Raw genomic sequence first — 14,195 nt, 5'->3', positions numbered from 1 at the left:
TGTCAGTAATTGTGTTTTGTTCTAAATTAGGCCGTTAGTTTTCTCAATTGAATTATTTCATATTTTTCAAGTCAGGGTTTTTTAAAGCCGATTATACGGTATGAGTTTTTTTCATTGTTGAAGGCCGTACAGTTGCCTAAAGTTCCTTACATCCACTTCATTTGAACTTTGGTTGATAATTGTTTCATTGGCAATCATACCACATCTCCTTATTTTTATATAAAACTTTATAAATTTGATGCATTCAAAGCGTGGATGGTGTTAGAACTTCTTGCTTCTCACACAATTCACCAAATGATTACAAATACGCACCCAGTATATAGTGTCAAAGTCCTGAATATGACAAAATCGGTAATAATGCGAATATGGCATTTCATGCAAATTTCTTGATTTCTATTGATCTAAACACTCAAATTTAAAGGCTCGGCTGTTCAAAACAATCAGATTCAAACTTATGGCTGATCCGGATACTCAGCATCAAACGTGTAGCTGATCAGAAAACTTGGATTTAAACATCTGTTTAGGCGGATAATGAATTATACAATAAAAAATAATGAAATGTATTAACCGAAAATGTTTTGTGTATTAATTAAAAAAAACCAACATTATAGACAAAGCTATGTTTAGATTTTCTTTGACACACAGTTCTTCTTGCATTAATGTTAATACAAAGAGTAATACTTCTTGGTCTTAATTAAGAGAAACAGTAACTGATACTTTCTTATCTTTTTTTTATTGAGGTCATTAAAATCGTGATCTTAATTACTGGACAATCGTTATCTCTACTACAAAACTATTTCCGCTGTGGTCATTTCTACACTTTTCCTGTGTGTCACGGTAAGTTTTCGACTAAAGGTAGATTTACGAAGAAAGTTATAAAAAGTCATTCAAATATCTTGAAAATTTATTTTGTAATATTATATTATGCATTTGCATTGTTTGGTAAACAATCTATTGATAAAAGTATTAATATAACAGCATGTTTAAATTAAAACAACGTAATTTGCAATACAAAAAAAAAAAATTAAGATTAAAGTAAGCAGTAATATCAGCGTAAATTTTTACGAGAAGTTTACTAATCATATATTCAGAAATGAAAATGCTAGTACAGATTACTCTAGCATTGTCAGTTGTTGGAACAGTGCTTTGTCGACCCAATTATCGAGACGGAATACCTAATGGTTATAGTGTACCGAATCCGTGTGGAACCTCCGCTGTTTGGGATCCAGTAGGTCATATGAACCCTTTCCATCACACACACAGCAAAAACCCCTTTGGAACTGTGAGTAAACAGTTTGATAATTCGAAAGGAAACATTGCTCTCTTGCAAAAGGAATTGTATGTGCAGATTGTTGGAATGTCACATATCTTTTTTTAACATTTTTGTATTTTTTTTGTACATACAGTATGAATCAAACACTATATATTTTATGTGTCCGAAGCATTTTTCTGGATTTACCTTAATCAGAAACGCTCCAAAGCCAAACAATTGAAAGCCAAGGATTTATTGGTATAGAAACACTATATGACCAAATGGTACCTACAAATAATAGCTAAATTCATCTGTAAACTTTGCATGAGGGAGCTGGAACCTCAGTTCCATAATATAATTTTTGCTATGTATATATTGAATATCTTTTTGATATTATTCCTATTGTGTTAAAATAGATGGACATAATAAATGATATAAATTAGAAGTTTGACGATTTAAGTTAATGGATTGAGTGTTGTTTAACGCCATATCCGTACATCCTTGATCTATCTTGTTGATCAAGTATGTGATAGTCATAACCTTGTCTCAAATGATTTTTTTTCTTTTATATTTCTCAATCTAAATATATTTGAGGGTGAAGCTATTTCCATTATCAAAATAGAAATCACAACATTTTAATACAGCCTATCGAGGTAGTATGTCTCCTTCAAGAAATATTTTAAAGCTCCTATACCAAATATGTCAGGCATCAATAGAAATAAATAAAAAAAAGATGTCTCATAGAAATGTCTTTGAACATCAGAAAGATGTTATTTTGTTTTTGAAATCACAAGGCCTTGTTCAGCAATATTGTTTAACGTTTCCGTAATTTCCATATAATGAAATAAAATATATTTGGAACGGCCGAAGCGCTTTTTTGGATTTATCTTCATCAGTTATGCCCAAACAAATACTTTGAAAGCACAGGATTTACAAATCCTTCAATACTTCACAAGCAATATGTGCAAAAGGAACAGGGGTTTCCACATAAGTTAAACTTTGTCTGAGAGAGAAGATACACTAGTTTTCAGCAGTTTCTGAATTTAACAATAGAGAAAACTGAGCAATAACTACTGAACTTGTTTCATTTTAAAGGCCTAACAGTCAACCAGCTGCTGTATTGACCTAGTGCTAAAAAATAAAAATATGAAGCAACCTTCCAACAATATTTTCTCACGGATGGGTGGTGATTTTAATGTCTAATGACAAATTAAATACACATTCAGGGAAATAAAATATTATTGCGATATAAATATGAACCCTGCATTGTTCGATGACCAATCCCACAACTTCCTGCACTCGAGGTGAGCACGCTACCATGAGACTACATTTGCTAATTAAAATTATATCAAAATCCTTCCTTTTTTAAAGTTTATCGTTATAGAGGTTCGCTGCTTTCAATGAAGCCACTGAACAAATGTTGTTAACAATAAAGTGTGAACGATCTTTTCACAACAGAAGCCCTCTTGATTATTGCAACATTCTTGAATATCTGTGTCACAAATAATAACGAAATAGTTAATTGGTTGTAGGCGTAATTTGTCATCCTTTCTGCAAACAGTTTGAGTTCGTCATTTGAACTCTGGCGGATAGTTGTATCATTGGCAATCATACCACATCTTCTTATTTTTATAAAACATATAAATTGTGTGAAATAATATGACATCTGTAATTTTACTAATAGCAATGTCAATTGTAAGAATAAAGGTAAAAGTTGAAGACCAAAACTGTTTATTACACGAAAAAATGTTTGGTGGAATCTGGGTCTAAAAAAATCATTAAAGATACAAGGCTTATAGTTTGGTACGCGAGACATGTGTTACGATACGTCTGCATAAGACTAATCAGTTGGGTGGTCAAATTAAATATGAAATGAAAGATCACTGAAATTTAAAAAACCAAAAAAAAAAAAAAGGAACTCCGAGTAAATTTAAAAAGGGAGAAGTCCATGAGACCTGACAAAATCAAACTATATCAACTAAATTAACGAATGGAAAACAACTGTCAGAAAATGAACATATCAATGATATTTCATTTCAAAAGAATGTTTGATCTTGATATAAGTTTTACTCCTTTATGTTGTCTATATGTTTATTTCACAATAAAAGGAAGAATGTACCCATCAACATGACTTCATTCTTAAAACATCAAACACCTTTTGAATTGGAAATTATAATTATAACATTAATGCATTAATTTGCAGGCTTATAGTACATTTGGGAGATCATGGTCAACTATTTGTAAGGAGGATACAGACAGAGATGGTAAAACAAATGGCGAGGAATTAGGAGACCCCAACTGTGTTTGGACACCTGGTCAGACACCTGCCGGTAAAGCAATTGGACACCCAGGTATATCTCTTCAAATATAAACAAACTATGTAAATAGGCAAATAATAGGTCGTTATTCATTTTTAGTGTTACTGTTGCCTTTATTTATACAAATAAATTGTTTGTCTTACTTGAACCGCTTTTCAAAATTCACTGTGTCTAAACTGCACCGGCAAAAAATGTTTGGACTCGATGGTATCTAATATCCGGCACGGCGACGGAACATCAATAGACAGAGAAAAGGTAGTTTTCTGTTTATTTATTTGTTATTTTTATGATATAGAAGAATATATATACATATATAACTATTTTCAATTGTGAGATGTGATATTTTCTACAACCGTTCTAGATTATTGGAGAAATAAGAAAAATGCACGTCAAAATGACGAATTGAGTGAACCTTGCCTCGAATTTATTTAATATCTCCTTTAATTGTTCACATGGTACGGAAAGAAAGATATTGACATGGATATTGCAAAACTAGTCACTTTGAGCACATCAATACTTGTATTTCTGTGTATAGAACGAAAGAAATGGGTCATGTCAAAATGAAAGAAACCGGTTTTGTCAATGTTGTTTACTACACAATCACCCGGTTTTGGTTTTTTTTGAAACCACAAATTTATGAAAAGCAACGTTAACACGGATCTAAACATTGTCCATCAAAAGAAATTCACATATATGTTTATTGTAAAACAAAGCCAAAATACTACATATTATTTAGAGTTTGTGTGTTTTTTTAGAATTTCAAATGTGACGTCACTTTGTTCGTTGAGGCTTTGGCTAACTCGGCTGTGTATTTTTATGTGTTGGATTAAGTTGTTTTATGTAATGTATCCGATTTTATTCTGTAGTTAGTCCCCACTTCTGTTTTATCATGTATATCTATTATATAGTCATTTAGAAAAAATTACTGTTTGCAAAATTATAAATTATTCTAAATAATAAGGATGTTCTTGTCCCAGGCAGAAAACCCTGGCCGTGTAAGGCGCAACTTTTTGGAAGTTTTGGTCCTCGGTGCTCTTCAGCTTTGTACTTGATTTGGCTTTTAAACTTTTTTTATCTGAGCGTCACTGGTTGGTCATGTGTGGACGAGACACACGTCTGGCGTATTGAATTTTAAGCCTAGTACCTTTTGTTAGCTATTATTCGTGTGTTTCTTTGTCCTATATGTTCTCCCATTTATTTGTATTGTGGTTCTGTCATGTGATGTTGTTGTTTTGGTGTTGTGTTTGACGTTGCCATTAAAGCGGGAGGTTTGGCATGCCACAAAACTAGGTTCAACCCACCATTTTTTTCTTAAAATGTCCAGTACCAAGTCAGAAAAATGGCCATTGTTATATTATAGTTCGATTTTGTGTGTGTTGCATTTTAATGTTGTGTTTTTGTTGTGTCGTTGTTCTCCTCTTCACTACAAAAGTCAAAAAGTCTGAAAAGACCAGTTTTTGTCTGAATTTGCATGAATTTTTACTCGACATTCTTAATTTGTCTGAATAATTTTTAAAAATTCTTGACATAGTATGAATTTGTCTAAAAAGGTTCTTGATTTTTCTTGACAAGTGTCTTGACAGTATGAACATTGTCTTAAAATTTCTCGACACTTCCTGTATCATCTGATAAGAGTCTGGATTAGTCTCGACCAATTCTTGACTGTCTTAAATTTGTCTCGATCTGTCTTGACATATTCTCGACATTCTTAATAATGTCTGAATATGTCTCGACATATTCTTGACATTCTAAATAATGTCTGAATATGTCTCAACACATTCTTGACAGTCTTAAATATGTCTTGACACTATCTCAACATTATAAATTTCGCCTGAAATGTGAACAGACTTATTCTGCACTGTTTATGACATTCTATTGCTGTTATATACTCCTTTTTTATTATGGCTAAACTAAACTTTGAAGAATCAAGGATTAATTTGGTATAGTAAGATACCCTTTTGGTGCAACTGAGTTGGAATACCCTGAATAATCCCCCATGTAGTTTAATTTTGATTTATTTTTATTAAACATTTAAGTAATTGTTTTCCTTGGAATATAAGTCGAAGGTATTGACAAACAGCATTTAGATTTTTGCCGTTCGCAAAACTGCCAGTCAAATTTGCTTTACTAAAATAGGTGTCTTGTATCTCTTTTGGACCCCGCAATTCATCTTTTGGGTTTGTGTGGCTAAAAAAAGAGGGGGGGGGGGCTTTCGTTTAGGTCAAAGAATTTGTTCCCATCTTGATTCAAAAACCTTATTCATTTTTAAGAACAACCCAAAAACATTTTTTATTCAAATTTGAGTGTTGAATTTTATAATTTTTATCAAAAATAAATATTTGTGATTTATAACTCCTTCCTGAAAAGAATAAAATGTTTAGATCTATATTATGCATGTCTGTTTGAGAACCATTTCATAAGACCGATGATTTCTATAAAAATCATTGATGGGACCCATTATAAATACATTTTTTTTATTATTCCTGGAGTAGATAATAATTTTCTTTTAATCTTTGGGAATTATTCAATTTGTTTTTATGTTAAAATAATTAACTTCATAATTTTGATGAAGAAAATCCATTTCAATTCAATTTTTTTTCATCAAAATGATGATTTTCATTTTCATCTATCAACAAACTTTTTGAATTGTAGTGGCATGGTCGGTCAACTGATAAGTTGTATGGCTGATTACAGGTAAAGCAATAACTTCTATTTGACAGTTGCGTGTACTCTGGGTGTGGAATACCTTAATTTTATGGGAAACATCCTGTCCATGTGTAATACTTAATATATTCCAACAGATGACATTACACAAATTTTTTCTTCTGTTAAATGAATGATTTGTATATCATAATTTTCTATTTATAAAAACCACATTTTGGTATAATAATTATTACCATATCAACATTGAATATTATGAATGTAGAATGAAATATGTCTGTAGTATGATTGGTTTGAATCATTTAATTTATAAGATTTAGGAATCAAAATTTGTAATTATTTAAAAACCCACATTGAAATTGTTTTATATCAACACACCCACATTTGAATTATTTTATACTTTAGATTTCATAGCCATATTTGCATTTGTAAAAATATTTATATACCCAAATTTTCAATTATTTTACATGCCCAACTTTTATTTTTGTTGTAAAGAAGTGTAACTTGAAATAACAGTATATCATACAAAGAGAAATAAAGATTAAAGTTATATTATGAATATTGGTCATGATTTGTAAAACTCAGACCTGTCAAGTAAATTTAAGACACGATTCAAAATGTTCAGAATATGTCAAGCCATACTGAGAAAAAATAAGAATGTCGAGAATATGTCGAGAAATTTCAAGACAGTATTCAAATGTCAAGAATTTGTCAAGAAATTTTAAGACCATATTCAGAATGTCGAGAATATGTCGAGTAAATTTCATACAAATTTAATATAAATGAGAATTTGTCAAGAAAAATTAAGACACAAGTCATACTTTTGGAGAATGTCGAGTAAAAGTTCATGCAAATTAAGACAAAAACTGGTCTTTTCAGACTTTTAGACTTTTGTAGTGCTTATATTTGATGCGTTTCCCTCAGTTTTAGTTTGTAACCCGGATTTGTTTTTATCTCTATCGATTTATGAGTTTCGAACAGCGGTATACTACTGTTGCCTTTATTTACGCTCTGACATGTAACGACTGCTTGAATGATCGTAATTGAATCTATTTTGAAGATCTGTAAGATAAATAATTTAATAAAAGTATCACATAAACTTAACATTGTTCATGGAACCATAAACAAGTCAAGATCTAAAGAAACCTGACAGACGGACATGAACACATTACAATCATTAAAACCAAAAACAAAAATAAATAAAAACTTAACATTTACCAATTAATCAAGAAAATCAGTTCAAGGTCACATAAATAGTCTTGTGGCCATATGAACAAATGCAGTTGACCTATTACTTAGGATATTAGAGAAACGGACTTGAACACGAAATGTTAACCATGATCCTTGATATCAACTATTATCAGTGTGACACTCACAGCTATTCATGTTGTTAGGAAATCGCTGAACTATGAAAATGAGGTCAAGGGCAATGGACAAATGACAGATAGAAACATCGTTAGATAAAAGATCTGTGTGCGACGTATGTTGCAGTCAGGCCTTCTAACCTCGGACATATTAGGCTTCATACAAATAGTTCGAGACGCCACGAATTTGCATCCCTTGGTCTCGCATTTCGACGATTCTAAAATATCAATGTGAAATTTTAGAATAAACATGATCATCCTAGTCACATGCATCCAATTTCGCGGGTGTCCCGGTTTTTTTATAAAAAAATTTACGTTGTTATACGATTTAGTTATATATATATATATATAACATTAGTGGCGAATCCAAGCGGCGTATAGGTCGCACGCCCCTACCCCCACCTTTGATGGCAAAAAAAAAATTGTTCGCCTCGCTACGCTCGGCGGTATGTAAAGCAAAGTTATTATTATTTTTGTTCCAATAAAGTAGGATTTCAAGTGTTTACAGATTCAAATAAATAATAAGTTGTCCTTTGAAAGAAATCGTTTTCCAACGAGCCAACAGACTCCTTTTAAACACTGAAGTTCAATAATATTATGCGATTATGCATTTTTTTCTTTGACAAAACCGGGTTCTGCCTTGTGAAATCTAGGACAAAACCGGTTTGTACACATTGACAAAACCAGGTGCTTCCATTTTGACATGACCCATTTCTTTCGTTCTATACACAGAAATACAAGTATTGATGTGCTCAAAGTGACTAGTTTTGCAATATCCATGTCAATATCTTTCTTTCCGTACCTTTCTTTCCGTACCTTTCTTTCCGTACAATGTGAACAATTTAACGAGATGTTAAACAAATTCGAGGCAAGGTTCACTCAATTCGTCATTTTGAGGTGCATTTTTACTTATTTCTCCGTTAATCTAGAACGGTTGTAGAAAATATTACATCTCACAATAGAAAATAGTTATATATGTATATATATTCTTCGATATCATAAAATAACAAATAAAGAAACAGAAAACTACCTTTTCTCTGTCTATTGATGTTCCGTCACCGTGCCGGACATTAGATACCATAGAGTCCAAACATTTTTTGCCGGTGTAGTTTAGACACAGTGATATTGTTTAACATAAATGAAATAGTGTCAATTGTTACGAATCGACCTGGCTGATAACTGTGTTTTGCTCAATCGTTCAATGAGTCATTTCTATAAATCTTTAAAAAATGTTATCGAGTTCAATGTGATGCTCCATTTGTTCATTTGAAAAATTATTTCTCGCCAATTTATGCCCCTTCACATACACAGATTTTTCTTGCAGGTCCTTACTTATTACCGACTCGTACACAATCGCAAGCATCCTTAAATAACTCGTCATAACTCGTAGTCACTCTTAAGGATCCATGAAAAGAGATGTCAAAAATCTGCTTGCGATTGTGCACGGTTTGATTTTTCCTTAAATAACTCGTACCAATTGCAAACCGCTCGTAAACCGCTTGCAACAACACGTAAACATCTGTAAACTCACAAGAATCCGCAAATGACTCGTAACAATGTTTGTTCACGATTTGTTACGGTTAGTTCACGATTTGTTTACGGATTATTTACGGATTATTACGAGTGCTAACGTGTTCCTCACGATTTCATTCGGGTCTTGCTACGATGGCTTTACGAAACATAATTTAACAAAGGACTACTTATAGTTACTGACATGCCAGCTCCGGACCTCAATTAAACTGATTGAAAGATTATGTCTTCATCATATATATAAAAATCAATTACTATTCCTCCCGTTAGGAGTTTGGTATCATGCCATCATAAATGATACGAGAAGAACATAACCCGTACCATGCCAACAACTGGTTTTGGAATTAATGTGTTTTATTCCGAACCAAAGATTCTATGAATGAATCAATATTAATTCCAAAAAGTGCCATATTTAATGCTTTGACAACGGTATCGTAACTATATTCCTTGTGAATAAGTATGTTTAAAGGTTTGGTTAGTTTTTGAGGTGAATGACGACATATTTGTGCTTTGTATAGAAAATTACCATAAAGATGGAATATGAAATACCTGAACGTATAAGCACGTTGGTCTATATTAAACAATGATGTTCTTGTAGCGATGATAATATTTAGTAAAAGTTTTGACAAGTTTGTGATATCGAAAACCCTGGTGTTGTAATTTTTCAGTAATACAGAGATTTCTTTCATTAAAATCAAATACTTTATTACATACACGAGCGAATTGAACAAGTTGAAATATAAAAACATCATACGATGGTGCCAAAGGAACTTCACCATCTTAAAACGATAACTAACAATAGGAAATAAAAAATCATCTCTTTTATCGTAAATTTTAGTATTAAGCTTCCCGTTAGAGATAAAGATATCAAGATCGAGGACAGGGTAGTGTTCATCGTTTGTATTAGCTTTATTTAAAGTAAATTCAACAAGAAAAATGTTTTTTAAATGTACATACTGAAGTCGTCATTAATGAGAGCCAAAGTATCATCCAAATATCTAAAAGAGTTATTAAATTTTTGTATCAGATTTTTGTTTTCGATGAGTTTTTGCAGATTTTATACATAAAATGTGACCCGTAACAGGTCCGCAATAAGTGGTGCGCAGTAGTCTCCATTGGAATTCCCATAACGTGGCGATAAACGGAACCTCCATAGCGACAAAAAGTTTATCTAGTAAAAGTTCAAGTGCAGTTATCATATCAAAACAGGTCCAATAGACATATTTCTTTTGATTGTTGTTAATAAAATACCTTAAAGAGTTTGAACATATAGTTTCATTCTGACTGTTTAAATGCTTATTTAATTAGGTGTGTGATTTTTTTCTTAATGAAATTATGAGGCAAATTGGTATATAGGGTAAAAAAATCTAAATTTTGAACAGATTCGAAAGCACCAATATGAGCATGCAATTTATCAAGTACTCCAAACAATTTTTTGACACTTCAAAAGTAAATAATTCCTCAATTTTCGTAGACCTTAATCGAAAAATGTATTACCTGGTTTGATTGAACCAAGTGTACTAATAAGTACTGTAGAATAGACTGTTTAGTAATGGAACAATGGCTTGGAGATGAAATAAATCTGTATTTTTAAGGTGTTTTGAGTCAGTTGGAATGTTGGTGAATTTGAAATTTCCTTTTGCAGAACCTCAATATAAAATTTACGTCAGACAATAATGAAAATATATAGGCAGTCTTATCAGATGTGACAAAAACAAATTCCTTGCCGAGTACTTTCAGCTTATGTTTGATACGAGAAAGAGGGCTATTATGGTGTTTACGAGAAATAGGGCTATTATGGTAATAACGAGAAATAGGGCTATAATAGTATTTACGAGAAATAGGGCTATTATGGTATTCTTACGTAAAAGCTTTGATGAAGAGTAAAATTCCGTAATATACTCGTAAAAATGGCCGTAAGTTGCTCGTAGTTATCAATAACAACTTGTAACAAATCATGGAATTTTCCTGTAAATACATCGTAATAACTCGTTATAATCCGTAATAGAGATTTCCAATAAAATGACATACGTACGTAACTCGACGTACGGACCCAATGGGACTGGTTATTGTCAACCAATGAATTTGATTAAATACGTCGCCCAAGTTAAAACACAGTATTAGTCCAAAACTCTTAAAATCTTACTCTGGAATTTTCGTCCATATTTAATAATTTTAACATGATGAAAAATGAAAGAAATCATGCATTTTTATTTATCACGTGGTTTTTTAGATATCCGCCTTAATTTTCACTGACACTTAGATGACGTATAAACACACGTATCCCTTACCTATCATACGATATCATAAGTTAATTTCATTTCGATGCATGCCCGAACAAATGTGTCCGTGAAATGAAGTAAATTATCAATCCTGTAAAATGATTCCGATTGCGCTTAATATAATGGCAACTTTAATAAACAAGATGCGTGCAAAATAGAAACCACCAAACATGGAATCGCTATTGCTTCAATCGCTCTAAAACTCCGAAGTTCCACTTAATTGTGACGAAAAATATAAATTGAGTAAGAAAAAAAACAAAACAAAATAAAAAAAAACAAATCAAAACAAACAATAAATTGAATGGATTATTACTTTTGCACGAAATTTATCCAGATACTTACCAAAATCTGAAATGATATACATTTTGAAAAATTAACATGAATTACGAAACAATTAGAATGAGAAGAAAATAAATTATATAACAGATTTACAAGGACGATTCAACAGATCAATGCAAACAACACTTTTTCTTCTTATATAATTCACATTTCATTAAAAAAAACACAACCATTGTAAAAAAAGTATCCCACCAACTTTATTTTTTTTACAAAACAAACTATTATAACAAAAATATTATTTATAAATAATATTTATTTATAATTTTTTCGGGGATAAAATTTATAAGAAGGATACTTTTCTGACAATTTCAGAAATGTTAAAATCAGTGTTTGTCAGAGTATCGCTTTCATTTAATTTCTAAGTAAAAGTATTTTCCATTTATCATTAGGCGTATTAATAAAAATATTCCCTATATGGTTGTATTTTAAAATGTGTGCTCGATTAAGGATTGTTATGTGTTGTTTTGATAAACGGGATACTATATGAGTCCAAATACAAAAGACATTTCCTGGCAAAATATTTTATTTCCCTTGAAGTATACTAACTTATAGTGTTTTATCCATTTTATTTATAAACAATTTATAGGGGTCACCGATGTTCTTTTAACTGCATAAATCATTGAAGTGAACGTGTTAGGTAAGACACATAGAAAAACCTAAGATACTCATATATATAACTAATAATAAGATTTCGATAACAAATGTGGATCCAGGATTTTGAAAAGGGGGCCACAAACTAGGCATCGTAAGGAGTGGAACATGTAAATTCTATGCATTTACCACATATGTAGCTCCATAAAAAGGGGGGTCGAACCAAAGACCTCCCGCACTCAAACAGTGGCATCGCTTCCATTGAGGCAATGAGGTAACCAGCTCACCAAATTAATGAATATTAAAAAAGGAGAGATCAAGAGAAACTATATACCGTTTATTTCATAGTATAGAGTATAGAGTAACGATGGCTTCCAAACATTTACACCCTTTACTCAATCATTCCTCGTGATTAAAAAAGAGGAACGAAAGATGCCAGAGGGACAGTCAAACTCATAGATCGAAAACAAACTGACAACGCCATGGCCAAAAATAAAAAGACAAACAGACAAATAATAGTACAGATGACACAACATAGAAAACCAAAGACTAAGCAACACGAACCCCACCAAAAACTGGGGGTGATCAGGATTAACTTAACAAAATTGTAAGTCAAACTTTCTTTAATCAAATGTACAAGCTTAAGGAAGATACATGTACAATTATCTTTTTAAAGACAGACAAAGTAAACATTGTAAAAAAACTGAGTAAAACGAGAGGTCATAACTGTGAAACTGACATGGTGCTTGATTATTTCTTGACAACGAACTTATTACTTTAGGTGGACGTCGTTTTCTACAGACACTTGGCATTCCTATGGGACAAACTGTGGTCCACTTTTTACTGACATGCAACTTTGATCAATATAAGCCAGACTTCATAGTTCACCCAGTTATCATAATCCATGCATTTTGGCAAAAGCCCCTAAACGTATAAAGTTAAAAGACATAGTGGATCGTAAACTTTAACATCAACAATATAACAAATCTGAAATCGGTCGCAAAAGTGGCCAAAATCGTACGGATCCGTGAATTTGTGCGATCCGTAAGAACTTGTAAGAAAAAATCCATGTATTTGAAGGGAGAATTTGGCGCTTAAATATACTTTTATAACATAATCTTATTATCGCCAACGTGTTATTAAATTTCATTTCATTTATATCTATTATAGGTATATGTGAACCAGTTGGAAGTGCTGTATGTTCTTGGCAAAACTTTAGATGCGACTGTCTTGAACATTGTTAGTTGAGATTTTCACTGTTAATCTAATGCATGTTGTTAGATTAATGCACAAAGAATTTGTAATATCACATTCTGTTTATATCTAGACCTACATTCAATAAAGAAACATACATATTGTCAGTATCGGTTGATTTTGTTTTCAATTAATTAAAACGCAACTTAATATCTACTGCTATACAACAATGAACACTTATGGTCCAACATCGTGACGGTACTTATTTTGGCATTGCACATCTTGGTCATCTTGTTTATGACGTCCGTACGCTAATTGATATTTTACTCTAAGAAAACAAGTATTGAAATCTTTGTAAGTTTTATTTTTTAATTGAAATTGGCTTTGACCTAGGAATTACGCTTAAATCGGTACTTCCTCTTTTAGCTTTTTGTTATTATGAGTGTTTTGTGCTTTGTTCACATTTGGCGAGTTAAGCCATTTCCAAAAAAGAGATGGAAGATATCGAATGGATATGCAAACCCTTAAGTCGAGATCAACTGACAACTCTATGGCAAAACAAAAAAATGACGACGAAAAGACAAACAGGTTCACAAAACACTACATAGAAAACTAAAGACTGAGTAACAAGAACCCCACAAAAACGGAGGAAGTTCTCAGTTGC

At 31.9% G+C, this 14,195-nt stretch overlaps 1 protein-coding gene across 1 annotated transcript; it reads left to right on the top strand.

Moving 5' to 3' along the window:
• The first annotated feature begins 1,030 nt into the window (after positions 1-1,030).
• LOC127734581 (temptin-like) lies at positions 1,031-13,698 on the top strand. The gene is made up of 3 exons (XM_052244530.1): positions 1,031-1,282; positions 3,456-3,603; positions 13,508-13,698. Exons 1-3 carry the CDS (start codon positions 1,094-1,096, stop codon positions 13,579-13,581), a joined length of 411 nt encoding a protein of 136 aa, XP_052100490.1. The 5' UTR covers positions 1,031-1,093; the 3' UTR covers positions 13,582-13,698.
• The last annotated feature ends 497 nt before the right edge of the window (positions 13,699-14,195 follow it).

This window comes from Mytilus californianus, unplaced genomic scaffold, assembly GCF_021869535.1.
Source record: "Mytilus californianus isolate M0D057914Y unplaced genomic scaffold, xbMytCali1.0.p SCAF_3, whole genome shotgun sequence".
NCBI classification, from domain to species: domain Eukaryota; kingdom Metazoa; phylum Mollusca; class Bivalvia; order Mytilida; family Mytilidae; genus Mytilus; species Mytilus californianus.
The sequence above is the reverse complement of the archived record's forward strand: the minus strand, read 5'-3'. Positions and strand labels throughout refer to the sequence as shown.

What these genes read in the sequence shown, in the direction of transcription:
- LOC127734581 (XM_052244530.1), top strand. Translation starts at nt 1,094, where the DNA reads ATGAAAATGCTAGTACAGATTACTCTAGCATTGTCAGTTGTTGGAACA. An exon ending in GCAAAAACCCCTTTGGAACT is followed by an intron (nt 1,283 to 3,455) that starts GTGAGTAAACAG and finishes ATTAATTTGCAG; the next exon opens with GCTTATAGTACATTTGGGAG. An exon ending in TAAAGCAATTGGACACCCAG is followed by an intron (nt 3,604 to 13,507) that starts GTATATCTCTTC and finishes TATCTATTATAG; the next exon opens with GTATATGTGAACCAGTTGGA.